The following is an 18,264-nucleotide window of genomic DNA, read 5'->3' on the forward strand; positions in this document are numbered from 1 at the left end:
AGAGAAGAAACTGTGCAAATACAGAAAAAAAAGAAATAATAATAATGATGAATAAATAAGTATTGAGAAATTAACATGAGGCGTCCTTGAAAGTGAGCCCATTGGTTGTGGGAGCATTTCAATGATGGGGCAAGTGAAGCTGAGTAAAGTTATCCCCTTTCATTCAGGAGCCTGATGGTTGAGGGGTAGTAACTGTTCCTGAACCTGGTGGAGTGAGCTCTGAGGCTCCTGTACCTTCTTCCTGATAGCAGCAGTGAGAAGGGAGTATATCCTTCACGGTGGATGTCCTCGATGGTGGATGCTGCCTCCCTGCAACAGTGTTTCATGTAGATGTGCTCAGTGGTTAGGAGTGCTTTACCGTGATGGACTGGGCCGTATCCACTACTTTTTATCGGATTTTCCATTCAAGGGCATTGTTGTTTCCATACCAGGCTGCAATCCAGTCAATATACACCCCACTACACATCTATCGAAGTTTGTCAAAGTTTTAGATGTCATGTGAATCTCCGCAAACTCCTAAGGAGGTGCTGTGGTGCTTTGTTCATAATCGCACTTATGTGCTGAGTCCAAGATAGGTTGTCCAAAATAATAACACCAAAGAATTTAAAGTTGCTGACTCTCTCTACTTCTGATCCTCTGATGAGGACTGGCTCATGGACCTCTGATTTCCTTCTCCTGAAGTCAATAACTAGCTCCTTGCTCTTGCTGACATTGAGCAGGCATCTTAGGATGTATCTTAGCATCAACAGCATACAAGTAATCCTGGATACACATGCATCCCTGTTCATTATTTCACACTCAAGTGTTCCACATCTCACATTTCATCCATCATTTTTTTTTCTGACAGGAATTCACAGGTTTTACAGCGTACCTCATACACATTAAAAGGCTCTGTAGATTATGATGATGCTTAGAATAAAATAGAAAATGCAATCGTTTTCTGCTGATTCCATCATCCTGGCCATGATCTCTTCTTGCTGCTACTTACTGGAAAGGTGATACAGGAGCCTCAGGTCCCACACTACTAGGTTCAGGAATACAGGTGTCCCCCCTTTTACAAAGGTAGAGCGTTCCTATGAAACCTTTCTTAAGCCAAAAGGACGTAAAGCGAAGAACCATTAATTTATATGGGAAAAATTTTCGTAAAAGCGAAAATCCCTTTGTAATGCGAAAACAGGTTACTAACATAGGTCTTTTGTAATAGCGAAGTGGCATAAAGCGAACATTTGTAAAGTGGGGGACACCTGTAGTTCTTACCTACCCTATAACTATCAGGCTTTCTGAACCACTGTGGACTTCTTCCCTCACAACACTGAACTGATCACTGAACAAAACCTCTGAACACACTTTCAAGGACTCCACAACTCATGTTCTCAGGTTTGTGTGTTTGTTTGTTTATTTATTAATAAATAAATACGTGTTCTTTTTGTATTTGCCAGAAGTCTTTGTCTGTGTGTAGCTTTTCACTGACTGTATTGTAATTCTTTGCCCAACTGTGAATGTCTACAAACAAAATGAATCACATGGTATTATTCGGTGACATAAGCATTATGTACTTTGATAATAAACTTACTTTGAAAATTTTACCTTTCAAGTTTATCCAGTTACAGAGAAAAGCTTTTGCCAATGCTACAAAGAGGTCAGGAACAGGAATTGTGCACTCAGTCCAAACAACTGCAAGTTAGGCCCAGAATGTCACTGTGAATTTATTGACAGCTACACATTTACATAAATGTTTTCTGTAATGATTATTATTATTATTGACAGATTTTAATATGAAACACACAGCATGAGAGGAAAGCTCAGTAAGCCTACTCAACTGATAACAGCAGCTTACCTGACATAAAGTGAAATTGGCACAACTGTGTTTAGGATAATTATGTACGACCAGAAACTAAGAAATCCCGAAAAAATGGCACTTTTCATCCATTGGTCCCAGGGCAGGTAATTACGGAAGTGAAATCCAACTTCATTTTCCCATATGGAATTTCCAATTCCTAAAATTATTCCCATACACACTAGAAAGCCAAAGATCTGTAGAGAGAATTATTGCTGTCATTGAGAAACGATAAAAAGCAGAATTTTTCTTTTGCAGGTGTAAAAGAGAACTGTCTTTTCCTGTACATGCCCTGCTTCATGGCAGGTTTTTTCCTCCCTTACCGCTTGGTTAGTAATGTTGCACCCAAGCCAACATTTAAGATTGTAACAGGCCAATCAATCGCAGAGACCTGAATAGGAAATTGCAAGTAATTTTTAAAAAGGCACTTTTGGGGCATACACTCAGTGGCCATTTTATTAGGTACCTCCTGTACCTAGTAAAGTGGCCACTAGATGTCTAGTTGTGGTCTTCTGCTGCTGTAGCCCATTCACTTCAAGATCTGAAGTGTTGTGCATTCAGAAATGCTCTTTTGCACAACACTGTTATAACACGTGGTTATGTGATTTACTTTTGCCTTCCTGTCAGCTTGAACCAGTCTGACCATTCTCCTCTGACCTCTCTCATTATCAAGGGATTTTCACCCACAGATCTCCCGATCACTGGGTACTTTTAGTTTTTGCACCATTCTCAATGAACTGTCGAGACTCTTGTGTCTGAAAATCCCAGGTAATCAACAGTTTCTGAGGTAATCAAACCACCCCATCTGGCACCAACAATCATTCCACAGTCAAAGTCACGTAGATCACATTTCTTCCTCATTCTGAGATTTTGTCTGAACAACTGAACCTCTTGACCATGTCTGCATGCCTTTATGATAGATATCTGTATTAATGAGCAGATGTACAGGTGTACCTAATAAAGTGGCCACTGAGAGTATATTTAATAGAAAAATGAAACTAATGCTTATAATTACAAAACTCATTCTGATTATGATGACAGATATGCACATCTATCCATTTCCCATTTCATATCATTCAGCTGTGCTCTGACCTCAGCCTATTTCCTGCTGAAACCTTCAGCCATTCTTTTGATTCCTTGAAACTCTGCCTGTCAGCCTGTATTCTACCATCTGTAAATCTAAGGCCGAACAAAACCGTTCCATCTGTGTTCTGCTCATAACAATGATCTAGTTCACTCATCACCCCTGTGCCTAACCAACAACCTCCTGGTCTTGGAACTTCTATCTTTCCTTATCCATCTGTATGACCGTCTGATCTGAGATCCTAAAATCCTGGACTTTCAGCAACTCCTATTTTGGCCACTCCACTATTGACACCATGCTTTCAGTAGCCAAGCTAATTCATTCCCTGAACTTCTGCATCTCTCTCTAATTGTTTTTCCTTCCATTAAGATATGCTTTAAAGCTCATCTCTACAAATATGTGGTTTGGTATCAAATTTTGAGATATTACAGTTCTTGAAACATTTGAATGTAGTGATATAGTAGTCGCACTCCAAGTGACTGATGTTTTATATATAACATAGACATAGTTATACAACTGAATAGATCTACGTCTGGTTTGATGTTCCATGCAAGTCTCTACGTAATATCAATGTTTCAACATATTGTTCTTGTCCTTTTTCCCTCACATGCTTGTCTAACCTCCAATAAAGTTCATATGCTGGTTATTCCAACTATTGATTAACAGGATATAAGAAAAGATTGAGGATTCAGTTCAGATTAGATCTTACAGTGAAGATCGAGAGAGCTAATGACCAGAACAAACTAGGTTGGAAGGCTTCTTTGAAGAGAAAAAGCATTGCTTCACTACTGCAGACTTCAATTGCATTAAGAAGCTGAAAGCAGTTGAGGGTCATTTGGACCCTGTGCCTGCTCTGCCTATTGATCATGTACCTCAGGACCACTTCCTGCACTAACTCCAAAGCTAACAACGTCCACCTTAACTATACTTGGTAACTAAAGGTCCATAGCTCTCATGGCAAAGAGGCTTTTTCTACTAGTCAAGACTATTGTCATTTAACTCCAAACAAGGGCGTAAAGCACAGTAGTAAACATAAGACACAATAACTTGGGAAAATAAGGATAAAATATACAGCTGAATTATACATAAACAAAGTGCATACATTAAATATTATAAGGTACAGAACAGATTAACCAGTGACACTTTGAATATAATGCGGCAGGGAGTTCAGAAGCCTGATGGTGTGGGGGAAGAAACTTTTTCCCATCTTGACTGTTCTTGCTTTTATGCATCGGTGTCTCATGCCTGATGGTAGAAAGTCAGAGGATACTGGATGGATTGGAGGGACCTTCAATAATACTAAGGGCCCTGTGTACGCAGTGCTCTTGATAAATGCCTCTGATGGATGACAGGGAGTCCCCTATGATCCTCTCAGCCCTTCTCACACTCCTTTGTTGGCACTTCCGGTCCAATGCTCGGCTGCTTGGAAACCAGTCGGAGATGCAGCCTGTCAGGAGGCTCTTATTTCAAGATTTTGTTTCCTGATTCAACAAACACCAGGTAACTTCTCCATTATCTTATCAAATCCCTTAAGTATTTAGCATGCTTCAATGAGATCACCACTCAAAAGTCTACGTTTAAGGGACTATAGCCCAATCTCCCTAACACCCTTGAATGGACAAAAACTGCATCCCAGGCATCGGTCCCATGAACCTTTGTTACACTCCCTCTGTGGCAAGTATACCTTCCTTCACAGCCCCAAGTGACAAGATGATTGTTTAAACACGGTCTTGATGACTTACCCATAGGACCAAAGTATTCATCAGTCGGTCTATACTTGTTCGTTTGAATTTGGTATGACCACTGTTTTGCATTAGCTTGGTATCAGGTCCTAGAAGATAGACACACAAGTCAGAAAGGTCTAGGTGTTAAATCTAGTGCAATTCTGAACTGCCACTTGGCTTCTTTTGATTTTCCTGGCTTCCTCCCACATCTCAAAAATATATGGGATTGCAGATTGCCCCTAGTGAATACTTGGGGGAAAAAATCTGGGGAGGAGTTGACGGAAATGCAAAGGGCAAATATGTTGATGCAGGAATAATATGTAAATGATGATTGAAGGTTGGAGTACATTCAGTGGCCAAAGGGCATGTAACTCCCTATGACTCCAAAGCTGCACCAGGTGTCATGCCATTGTGAATAATTGTGCCATCTGCCCACTCAGATAGAAATAGGAGATTCACAGTATCCTAAGTCTACATTTACTGCTCAAGCAACACGTCAGAACACGTTAACTATACACAAGTGAAGAGAAGGACAGAAATCTCAGTATTAGCGTCAGGAAGTATGGGATTCCAGCTTGAATGCACAAGTGCTGAACTTGTTGGCCGGTCTTTGTTGGTGATTTGGCAGCTACTTTCTAACACTGACAGAGTAAACCAGATTTCCTGTGGTATGGCGGGAGATCTGCCCACAGTTCCCGTAATGCTTAGACTTAGTGCAGGAACAGTGAGCCAAGTTATTAGACAGGAAAGGAATGTCTGCGAGGGAAGAATACTAGGTTAATTAATTGAATTTTCTTTAAATGTTTTTAGTTATGTTTTGAGATCTGTTTTGAGATTTAAGTAATTTTAAAGATTATTAGTGCATTTCAAAGTAAACCTTTTGATAAAGATTACGATTTTTAAAAATGTTGGCAACATTCTGCAATCAGTAGCAATCTTGTACATCTCCATCACTTCTCCCTGATCTTCTTTGCTTCAAGGAGAACAACTCCAGTTTTTCCCGTTTAATCTTGCACTGAAATCCCTCATCAATAGAATCATTTAGTAAAATGTTTGACACCTTCCCTAAGACTATCATCTTCCTAAAGTATGGAATGGAAATGAAACAATGCAATGAATGGAGTCTAGCCAACATTTTATTCAGGTTTAACATGTTTCCTTTCTTTTGACTCCATGCCTTATTTTATGGGTCACAAGATTCAAATTGTGATACTAAGCATTTCCTGCCACTTCTTGGACTTTTGCACAAATATATGAAGTCCACATATAAAATGCTGGAGGAAGAATAACAATTTGGCACAGGCTAGATGGGCTGAAGGGGCTGTTTCTGTACTACAATGCTTTATGACTGTGATTCTATAACTCAGCAGGTCAGGCACCTCTTTGGAAAGAAATCTAAACAGTTAATAAAGTCCTGATGAAGGATCTTGTCCCGAAATGTCATCTGTTTATTTCCCTGCATACATGCTGCCCGAGCTACTGAGTTCCTCCAGCACTTTGTACGTGTTGCTCAAGCAACTTCAAAATCTCGTGTGTGTCTAATGTTTGTAGTCCCTCTATTTCCAGACTCTATAACTGTGCCATTTGGTTTAGATTGTCTCCTTTTGTTCTTCCCATTAAAATGTATTAGCTGAAATGAAAATAAAAATACAGTACTCTGCAAAAGTCATAGGCACATGTATTTATCTAGGGTGCCCAAGACATTTGCACAATAGTGTGTTGGTCAGCGTGGAACAGAGAGTGAGTTGGTAAATCTGGTGGGAGCAGAGGACATTAGGAATGACAAGGGTGGAGTGAGGAGTGTGAGGACTGATGGCAAAGAGAGAGTGCCAGAGGTGGAGGGTGTCATGGGTGCAGACACACCCAGCCTTGAGACACCAGGCAAGGTCATTTAATTCCAAACAATTGGTTTATAGGTAGATAGATACTTTATTGATCCCGAGGAAATTACAGTGTCACAGTAGCATTACAACTGCACAGACGTACAAATATTGGAAGCAAGAAAGAATAAAAATAATTATCCTAAAAATAAGATATACAAGACTTACAGGTTCACACTGATAAGATGGTAGTGCAATTACTGTAATATATAGTAATGGGTACACAGATAAGAAGTGATGGTGGTATTGCATAGGGTGTTGCGATAGTGTGGTGTAATGAACAGAGCTAAGCTGAGCTTAAACGGAGCTCTGGTAAAAAGAGGTTAATAACAGGTTATTGTCAGGTTAATTATAGGTTAATAATAAGGTTATTGATTATAACATAATGCTCCCTCCCCTCTCCGTTCCCCTTTTCCCAACCATGATTCACCTCTCCCTGTCCCCTTCTCCTTCTCAGTCCACAACAGAGACCCATATCAGAATAAGGTTTATCATCGCTCACATATGTCGTGAATTTTGTTTTTTTTTGTAGTAGCAGCGGCGGCAGCAGCACAATACATAAAATTATTACAATACAGTGTAAAAGTCTTAGGCACCCTAGCTATATGTATATATATATATATTTGCCTAAGATTTTTGCACAGTACTGTACCTGCAGATGTGTTAGTCTGAAAACACTCAGCAGGTCAAACAACAGTTCAAGTTGAAGATTTTGCATCGGAACGTTTTGATGGTTTTTAGCTCAGAACATTTACTCTGTTCCTTCTCCCACAGATGCTGCCTGGCTTGCAGAGCTTCCAGCACTTCTTGTATCGTAAGGTTTCATTCTATGCTAATCAGTGATTTACCTGCAAAGATAACCAGACCAAAGCACCATTCTGTATTACGCAGGACACAGCCTCTAAGGAGCATCTTTTCATTATCCAGTGAATGTTTTTTGCCTTTCCAAAGCAGGGTCCCAGTGAACTTGTCCAATTTATTATTGGGTGGCTCGCAAGTAATCTCCCCTGTCACAAAATAAGCAAGCATTTGAATCAGTACCATTTACGAAGTTTGCCCAACAGCTCAACGTTGGAGAAATTCTCAAATTATGTTTATATATTTCATTCATTTCACAAATGATTTATTTTTGCTCAATAACATCATAACACTTGTCCCTTCACCAATATTTTATTTCCTTAAGTAAAGTACATTGCAATTAGGTCTAAGATTATCCCCTTCTCAAATGCAATCTTCATTTTCTAATTTAAACATTTCTTTTGATGTGAGCAAAGTGCGCAGAGCATCACAACACCATAATTGCTCAGAAATTGAAACAATTGTGCCTGGTTTTAGATACAAAACAAATAAAATTAACCTTTGACATCCATTTCTGGCAGATGCCCCACCTACTGAGAAGCTGGAGCTAACTTTAGTTTCATTGGTTTGTTGAGTTTCCTGTTCGGAAACATTTTAATTAGTTCATGACAGAAATCAGATCAAAAGCTTCTGATCTGCAGTTTTCTAAATTAACTCAAGTGTACAACTGGCAAAAAGCAGTAAATGCGCATGTTTTAAAAATTCACCCCATGAAGCTTTTATTAGGAAAAAATGCTTGCCTATTCTGTAAAAAAAAATCAAGGCTTCTTTGAACTGGGAAGTATAGTTCACATTGCAACACAGACACAATGGGTTGACTGCTTTCTGTCTGAATGACTCTATGACAACAGGAATGTTTCATATATGTTTGATTTTTGGGAAAGTACTCCAGTAACCCAGGTTCAATTATATCCCTGGTCCTGTCTGAATGAAATTTCTATATTGTCACTGTAATCTCAAGGACTACCCTCCACGTATCAAAGATGTGCTGGTTGTTAGTTAAATTTGCAGATGGAAGAATGATTAGGATCGAGTTGATGGGCATATAGGAGAGAATAAGTGATTGATGGGATTGCTCTAAAAGCTAGTATAAACACAATGGGCAGAAGGGTCTCCTATGTTCAAGATTCAATATTTAAGATTGTTTAAGGACTATTCAAGTGTAAGGAGAATTAAATAATTGTTACTCCAGATCCGATGTAGCACAAATAACCAACAAAATATAAAGAAAAAAATACTAAAAACACAATAAATATAAACATGTAAGATAGCTTATATGCATAGATTGATTATATGTCCATAAAGTGAAGCTAGGGTGTACATAAGGTCACATTCACCTGGCCCTGACACACCTAGAAACAAGGACACTTATGTCAGAGTAAGTCTGGACTTCACTTCAGATTTCCATCTCTATTGTCTCACACACCTTGGTGAACAAACTCCAACAATATTCTACAAAAATATGAAAGAATGTTAAGTTAAATGTAACAATTCATTAGCCCTTTTGTAAACAATGATGTAATATTTGACTCCAGCCTTTACAAGTCACTGATGGCGCTGATAAAACAAACATACTACGTGCCACATTGGGATTGGAGTATAGAACCGTGACAGTAAAATCTGTTCTACATTTCAGAGATTCTGCTGATCAGATTTGTTTGATCGTTTCCCAAGGCAGACAATTTTCCCCAGTCAGAGTTTGGTAAACTTCCCAACACCAGATGGTGAATTTGCAAACAAGTGAAATAAAAATGCACTGACTCAGTCAAATTATGTACTTGATCAAATGTTAATTGAAAGGTGAAGTGTTTTCCAAAACCTGTTCTTAACACAGAATTCAGCAACTTCAGAGGAAAACTTCTTGTTGGTCAGTCAGTGAAGATAATAATTCCACTAATAAACATTTACTTTCCCCTAGACCAGGGGTTCCTAATCTGGGGTACATGGACCTCCTGTTTAATATTAGTGGTCCAGGGCATTAAAATCCCCTGTTCTAGACCCATATGTAGTCTTTTTCACTTTTCTCATTATCACTCCTGTCCACCTTACAACATTATCTCCATGTACATTTCCATTATAGAAAGGGGACTCCAATACTTCCATTGTGATCAAAAAGAGAAGGTAGAACCCATCAGAAGAAAACTTAATAGACTGAGAGTAACATAACATCATTTAAGGTTTTAGGATGATGTGTACGGAGTCAGTACTCATTTTCGGGAGGTGAAAAGCTAGAGGCCATCGACAGGTTCTTCACTCAGAGGGTGATGTGAGCGTGGAACAAGCTGCCAGCGGAAGCTCAAGATGTGGGTTCAGTTGTTAAATTTCATAGAGGTTTGGATAGCAGATAGGTGGGGTGGGAGGAGGTTTCGGAGGGATCTGATAAGAGTGAAGGTAGATGAGACTAAGTGGATCAGGTTGGTATGGATCGAATGAGCCAAAGGGCCTGTTTCTATGTTCCTCCACCCCAGAGCGCTGTGGGAGTGTGGTCGCTGGCAAAGAATGACAAGAGGTATGGGAACAGGGCACGAAATGGTGTAATGCCCAAGGCTAGATCAGCCATGATATATTGAACAAAGGAACAATCTTGAGGGCCCAGAGGTCCATGCCGGCTTCCTGCGTTCTGGAGGTAATGAGGAAGCAAGCGATGAGCAGGAGAGCTGAGACAGCACGGATGTAATGAAGTTTAAAACAGATAGTTTCAGTGATGGTGTGGGTGCAGGGTCTGAAATTCACCTCTGGTTCAAACGTTTTTAACCATGAGGTTTTGTTTCAAATATATTTCAGAGAACATATAATAATGCAGCACAGAATAGGCCCTTCAGCCCAAAATGTTGTGCTGACCTACATAAACCTTCTCCATAGTCAATCTGACACCTCCCTGCTACACAGCCCATAACCCTCCTTTTTGTTCATCAATGTGCCTGTCTATGAGTCTCTTAATGTATCTCCTCTGCCACCACCCACTGCATTGCACACCAGGCACTGTCGGTGTAAAAAAACCTGCATCTGACATCTCCCCTAAATTTTCCACCACTCACCTTAAACAGATATCCTCTGAAACTCATCACTATTCAAACAAAGCACAAAGGTTTTAAACAGTTTTGTTTCAAACACATAGCAGTGAGACACTTAGAAGCATTATGGTTAAGGAATGTTAAACATGACAGGAGCATTAGACATTGGACAAGTGTTCAGCAATGTAGAGACAAACCATATATAGAAAAGTCCACAAGCTGACCTCCCTAGGGGTGCGACTGGTTCTTAACTGCCCTCTGAATTGGCATATAAGTCTTTCACTCAAGAACTATTAGGGACATCTGACCTGGTTCTACCAGTGTCACCTACAGCCCCTGTGCTAATAAAAGAAAAATGAGGGTCACGCTAATAGATGGGTTGCAGAGCTGGGAGGAGATCAGAGCAGGCTTCACCAGCCAGATGGGCTGCTCCTGCTCCTCCTGTGATATAATTCAATCACTCCAGCTTTCCAGACTGTCAGGCCTACTCATTTCTCTTGTCTATGTGCAACCAATGAAGTAAAAGATTGATGAGAATGAGATGCACAGTGGCTTTCGATATTTTCTTGGATAAGCAGCGTGGACCTACTTCCTATATTAATGGTTTCAATGACTGTTGAGCCAGAGAGATTACTGAACACTGACGAAGAAACTGGAACACGTTCTTGAGTGCAACATGACCGAGGTTTGGTGGAAAGAAAAAGTCCAAGTGAAAATTCAGAAAGGAATGGTAAGTAGCTTGTGATCCTCATCCTGAGTCCACCATCCATATATGCAGTTGTACATGACCCTCATGCATAGAAATTCCTTAAAAGGACTTAGAACTTAGAAAAACTTAGCAAAAGAAACCAAAGAAAACATTGCTGCTAACACAAGCTGCTTCATTAGTAAATGAGAAAACAAGATTAAAAAAATAAGTATTAGACATAAATAGTTCTGGTCAATTGCTTAATATTTCATGGGTTTTTAGCCTTCGTTCACAAAATACAAATACTCCTTCAGGTGACAAGTTATTGTGATTTCTTTATTTGGAGGTACCTTGAAGAACAGGCCCTTCTGGCCCTTTGAGCCATCCTGCTAGCAACCCCAGATTTAACCTTAGCCTAATCACGGGACATTTACAATGACCAATTAACCTACTAAACAGGACGTCTTTGGACTACAGGAGGAAAGCAGAGCACCCAGAGGAAATGCATGCGTTCCATGGGGAGGACATACAAACTCCGTACAGAGGACGACAGGAATGAACTCCCACGATGCAAACTGTAATAGTGTCATGCTATCCGCTACACTACACGCCCAAAGTTTACTTTAATTTTTGAGAAAACTGTAAAGCCTTCTATTTTTCTGTCCAGAAGGACGTTTTATTTCATAGCATTTCATAATTTTCATGTAAAGATAAAAATGTATTAAAAATGCGATGCACAATTGGAGAACCCGAGTTAAATGAGGAACGATTGAATAGATTAGAACTTTATTCTCTGGAACACAGAAGATTGAGAGGAGACTTGATAGAGGTATACAAAATTATGAGGGGTATAGATAGGGTAAATGCAAGCAGGCTTTTTCCACAGAGGTTGGGTGAGATTACAACTAGAGGTTATGGGTTAAAGGTGACAGGTGAAATGTTTAAGGGGAACATGAGGGTAAACTTCTTCACTCATAGAGTGGCGAGAGTGTGGAACAAACTGGGGGATGTGATTTTGATTTCAACTTTTAAGAGAATTTGGATAGGTACAAGGACAGGAAGGGCATGGAGAGCTATGGTCCATGTGCAGGTTGATGCGAGTAGGCAATTTAAATGGTTTAGCACAGAGTAGATGGGCTGAAAGGCCTGTTTCTATGCTGTACTTTACTATGACTCCATGGCCCATTCAACAACATTCTCAGCAATGCTGAAAACTACTGTGAACATCCATGAAACAGAATGTGAGCTACTTGTGGAAGAGCAGTAAATGTCTTCTGTTAATGAGCAAACTGAAGTAAGATTCTTATTCCATCGACAATGCTGACATGTTGAATCAAACCATCACTGTACTTGAAATGCTGCTAAATCAGTTGACCTTTAACGATTATAAAATATGATCCGATTTTGATGAAAGCCAAATGTCTTCATGTTGTCTATTCTTGTTAAATCTGTCCAGTTGAAATCCGTTCATCTCTCCTGCACCATTTCTCACTTCCAAAGTTTTGTCCCTGCTTTTGATACTTGGATCTATTAACTTTAATGGAACTGACTCAGAAATAGAAAAAAATCTTTAGTTTCCACATACTTGGTCTTCTTATTAGGTAATCAACTTTATAATAATCTGATACATTTATTGGGTGATGTAACTCTTGATTGACAAACACCTAATTGGATTCCACTCTCCATGGGCCCTCATGTTCAATGGCGTCAGTCAGTATTCACTGTTTGTAAAATAATCAGCAGAACGTAAATCAATCTGCATAAAGCAGAAAATAATTCCACAGCTGGAATCATCAGGCCAAAGGACCTTCTCGGGTTCTGTGATATTTCTGCATGTTGATTAAAAGCATGAGAAAAAATGGGGCACTGCATTTTAATACAGTGCTCTTTGAATTTCTTTTGTATAGCTCAATGAATTTTTTGCATCACAGAGAGGAATTTAATCAAAAGCCCACCTGCAAAACATAATTGCGTACTCACTCTGCTATTCTCATAAGACAAGTTTTGACATCACTTCTACCAAGTTCATTTGTGCATGCGGGGCCTGTGATTGGTTCATGCTGCTCATGCAGAACAGGGTTTCACATCAGTATGAGATTCAAGTATTGTTGAAACTCACTGTTAACCCACTGGAGGTCAGAGTCAAGGCACTGGAACATGAACAGCTTGATAGGCCACAGGAGAATTTTCATTGGGAGCTATGCAGGAGGGGGCAGCTTACAATTAATTCTTGGCACAGACTTCAAATCGGCACTTTCACCTGTACTGTTCCTGGTTTCAAATCATTAAATAACTGATGCAAAGTAAGAATAGGTAAATCAACAGCTAGCTAAAAATAGCTACAGCTATCTGAAGCTGCAAAATACACATTGTCACTTAAAGATTGCAACCCAGGGGTTAAGTGTTGCAGGGCGAGGTGGAAGAATAGAGTTGAAATAAAAGTCAGCCATGATTGAATGCTGGAATCGGTGGGCTGCATGGCCTACAGTTTATGGCCTCCAGGGAAAGACTTGACTGAAATCCAGCCACTTGACCAACATTTGAAAAGCTACATTGTAAATGATTCTCACTACTTTTAGCACATCACTGCTCTGGAAACATAGGATCCTTTCTAATCTCAAAAGCTGAGCTGTCTTAGGCCTTGTTAGCAGTTGTATGGGAGACCATATTAGAGTTAATGGTGCAGTAGGCCTCAGCCAGAGAAGAGATGGAACAACTAGGTTAGTCTGCCTGAGTACTACCTCTGATGAAAAAGACATGTTGCCCTGTTTAAGATACCTAATAACGCAAGCACTCAATTTGAATTTACTCTGTGAATTAGCTTCCTTTTTATTTGAAAGCAGTAGTCCAACTCAAGACAATTAGCTATTTTGAACCTTTAACATGTCACATCATGTCAAAGAAAATTGCTCCTAAACAGGAGTTCCTATTTGGTAATTATACAAACAGAAGATATTGTGTTAAAGTCTGGAAAAGGCACACTTGACCAATATTTAACCTTAGTGGTCAAAAAACTGTGTAAGCTACCCATCGATGAGTTCCCAATGCATCATCTGGCGAGTAGCTGTACCATGGATTTTGTCCAACTCGGTTTAAACTCACTATTCTGGGAAATGAGCCTTTAGTCCAAGAAATGTTTAAGACAGCTGTAACAAGATTTAAAGTCCCAAGGGAAGTTATGCATACTTTAGTTGGGTCCTTTTCTTTCTCCTGCTTCCAAAACTCACTGGATTCAATTGTTCCAATAAATGTTATAAACAAACCAGTAGGCATCTCCCTTGCTGATGCACCAGTTACAAAATCAATATGCTACTGTATTTCACACCCAAGTGGCCTAAATATTTCCTCAGCTAAGAGACCTCAATTGTTATGCGACCTTAAAAGCTTCCTGATAAGCAATATGCAGGAAGGAGAAAATTACAACTAAAGTGTTCTAAAACTTATTTTGCAGGTAATTTGATTTTTTCATCAGCAACAAAAGACCAGAAGCCTTTAAACTCAGCTCAATAATCCCATGGCAACAAAAAACTCCAGCCTTATACTTGTTGGAAGATTCTGTGGTATTAAGCTCTGTGAAAATTAGCCTTATTTTAAAAAAAACCTATTTGGCATACTTTAAAACTTTCCTGATCTTTCAATGATTTCAGAGCTTATAAAGAGATAAGTAAGGTTGTTAACATAACATTTACAGTCTCAGCAACCTGTCCTACTTGAGAATGGCATTATACCATTTTTCTCATGACTGGAAATCAATCTCCGACAACCCCACCAGCAAAGAACAGTATGTCAGTGCAGGGAGGTGACAAGAGGACATGGGACATTAGACATAGAGATTTGAAGACGCAAAGCTAATGCTATGTAAAGAAACAGAACAAATTCGAGGTGTATTACTTTGCTTCCCTCAGCTTTGAACAAACTGTCTGCTTCACAGAGGCATTCGATACTGATCAATAGCTTCACAGCTAACAACTGAATTACACTAAATGGAGGTTAGAGAATACAGTGGGAAAGTGAAGTTGATGTAGGAAGGCAGAACTGATCTACCTAAAAACTGAAAATGGCTTAAGGACTTGTCCAACCCACTGCTGTTCTTTCTTACAGTCTTATTTTCAATTTTCTGGTGAAACACAGGGCTGAGGTTTTGGGGCAGAGGGGTGGGGTTGAGCAGAAAGGCGAGGTTCCAAGTATATTGCTCTAGGAAGGCATTAACCATGTTAAAATCGAATGACATAACCTAAAGTTAATGGTGTATTGACGTTACGTTTCATCAATTGAGTTGTCTAATGATTCATCAAGAACGTGGACAACACATACTTGCTTTATATTTATAAGATGTTCATTGATGATGTTCAATTCCATTATTCGCCGATTAAAGCAATGAGGGAGATTGAAACATCAAGGCAAATGCGCAAGGTGAGCGGCGGCTGCCTGCCTTCTGATTGTTGGTGGGGTCGCTCTGCTGCAGGAGAGGGGAGCCTATGTGACCTATCACTGTGCCCGGAGAATGGCACCGAAGTTTTTCTGTGTTTATGGATACAAGTATGAATATGGAATTGGACTATGGACTTTTTTCAGTCATGTAGTTTTTTTTAATATTTTGTTTTCGCCCATTCACCCTCGTGCAGGAGATGGGGATTTGGGGGGGGGGGGTCGATGTTCTTGTTACATTTCATGTGGGGGAGGAGGGGGCTTGGGAGTTGATGGTCACGTTGCCGTTCTCTTTTCTTGGGGTTTCGTGGCTATCTGGAGAAGAAGAATCTCAGAGAGATACTTTGATAATAAACAAACATTTGAATCAAACTTGACAGATGTATTACATAAACAATAAATGCCCAGCAATCATGGCGGGATCCTACTTATTGAGGGATGTGCAATACACACGTGCCACTGCTGCATCTGAGAACTGGACTCCAAAGTAAAATAGCTAAGTTGTAAGTTTTAAGCTCTTGCAATGGATGAAATCAGTATATGCCTCTATCTTCCCAGTTCATTTACAGTCATTTTGTTACGTGGCACCTCGCGTCATTTCAAATCCCACACATTCTTATCATCTGTGAGAATATGATGATGTCAGAGATGAATTAACGGCTGTGCAAAAGAACAAGTATAAACATGGTAAAGACTATGATATGAATGCGGGCCAAGAAAAATACTGCTCATTCTTTGCGCAATGAAACTGATTACTTTAATGTGATTTCCAGTCCTGATCCACCATATTCTTTGGAGTTACTTCACGAGATGGAATTCGTAAACGAGATTTTATAACCCAACCCCCACAGTGCATATTTCCCAGCAGGGTTTGTTTTATGTATAACGAGTGTTAAAATAATATGTCAGGCTCACCATCAAATTCTGCCAATTGACTCATATCTGCACCGAGTACTGATGTTATTGAAGGTGCCTGTCGAACTTTTAAGTTGGTTTCCCTGTTGGAATAAGTAAACAAAAACTAGTAAACTTCGACAAAATTGAAGGAAGGATGAATCGAAGGAATTGAACGTCTGAATAAATTATAAACATGAGAAATTCTGCAGATGCTGGAAATCCGAAGTAACACACAGAAAACGCTGGAGGAACTCAGCAAGTTAGGCAGCATCCATGGAAATGAATAAACAGCCGACATTTTGGGCCAAGACCCTTCTTCAGGTCTGGAAAGGAAGGGGGAAGAAGCCAAATTAAAAAGGTGAGGGGAGAGGAAGGAGGATAGGTAGAAGGTGATAGGTGAGTAGGAAAGCTCAAGGGCTAGAGATGAAGGAATCTGAAAGGAGAGGAGAGTGGATCATAGGATAAAGGGAAGGAGGAGGGGACGTGATAGCAGGTGAGAAGAGGAAAGAGGTCAGAGTGGAGAATAGAAGAAGGATTGTTTTTTAAAAAGGCGGATAAATTGATATTCATGCCATCAGGTTGGGGGATACCTATATGGAATATAAGGTGTTGCTCCTCTGCCCTGAGAGTGGCCTCTTCATGGCACAAGAGGAGCCATGGACCAACATAGGAACGGAAATTGGAATTAAAACGTTTGGCCATCGGGAAGCTCCACTTGTGGCTGATGGTGCTGAGGTGCTCAACGAAGCGGTGCCCCAATTTACGACAGGTCTCACCCATGTACCGGAGGTTGCATAGGGAGCACCGACGCAATGGACTATCCCAGCAGATTCGCAGGTGAAGTGTGGCCTGACCTGGAGGGACTGTTTGGGGCCCTGAATGTAGGTGAGGGAGGAGGTGAATGGGTAGGTGTAACACTTTGGCTGATTGCAGAGGTAATTGCCTGGAGAGAGATTAGTGGGGAAGGACGAATGGACAAGGGAATCGTGGAGGGAGCAATTTTGTGGCAGGCGGAGAGAGGGGGAGAGTTAAAGATACGCTTGGAGAGAACAAATTTATCTAACTAAATTAAGAAAGAACACTGCAGAGAATTTATATCAAAAAACTATTCCATATTGAAGATTACAGGATCTAGGACATTACTCTGTGCCTTTCACATCCATATAAAGACACATTCAATCTTTTCAGAGTCTTCAAAGCATTGAATAAATTCTGCAGCTGACCAAGTAAGCTGTTATTAATATCCATAAAAAATTGAATAACTAGTTGAAGAAAATTGCACCAAATTTGAGGCATGATCTCAAAAGACACTTAATAGAACTGCTAGTCACATCTTTATTTTAGCAGAAAGCATCTTAAAAGCTTAAAATTATCTAAAGAAAATTCCAAGCTCCACAATTCTGTAGAAAGCTCTTCTATAATCCAACTTGCAAAATCAATGTTTAACACAATAAAGAGCATATCTCAAAATGGATCAGTTCTAATAACCTTATAGCTTTTTAGAGATCAACTAGTAGTCTAATTGACTCTGGTCTCAGCTGTGGCTTAGTTAGTAGCAGTCTCATAGCCAAGGGAGGCTGTAGGTTCAAGTCCCACACCGGAGATTTCTATTCAAAACAGCAACCAACTCTTCCAGTCTTAGTGTTGGCTGTTTTTAGAAGCACTTCAAAGTTGAAAGCAGATTTATTATCAAAGTATGTATATGTCACCAGATACGACCCTGAAATTAATTTTCTTGCAGACATTCACTGTTGAAGAAATACAACAGAATAAGTGAAAAAACTGCACGCAAAGACCGATAAATTGCACAAATACAGACAAGAAACAGGAATAGATAAATAAATAGCAAAAACA

At 39.8% G+C, this 18,264-nt stretch overlaps 1 protein-coding gene across 4 annotated transcripts in view; it reads right to left on the bottom strand.

Moving 5' to 3' along the window:
- atp8b4 (ATPase phospholipid transporting 8B4) overlaps positions 1–18,264 on the bottom strand; it is a 294,774-nt gene that overhangs the window by 65,195 nt on the left and 211,315 nt on the right. For all 4 annotated transcript variants that reach the window (XM_073033107.1, XM_073033108.1, XM_073033106.1 and 1 more), the window contains 4 exons: positions 16,429–16,511; positions 7,374–7,532; positions 4,664–4,752; positions 1,838–2,034 (listed from right to left, as the gene is read on the bottom strand). In XM_073033107.1, the coding sequence (XP_072889208.1) occupies positions 1,838–2,034; positions 4,664–4,752; positions 7,374–7,532; positions 16,429–16,511 (528 nt within the window). The remainder of the gene's footprint in view (positions 1–1,837; positions 2,035–4,663; positions 4,753–7,373; positions 7,533–16,428; positions 16,512–18,264) is intronic.

This window comes from Hemitrygon akajei, chromosome 30 (genome assembly GCF_048418815.1).
Source record: "Hemitrygon akajei chromosome 30, sHemAka1.3, whole genome shotgun sequence".
In the NCBI taxonomy this organism is placed as follows: domain Eukaryota; kingdom Metazoa; phylum Chordata; class Chondrichthyes; order Myliobatiformes; family Dasyatidae; genus Hemitrygon; species Hemitrygon akajei.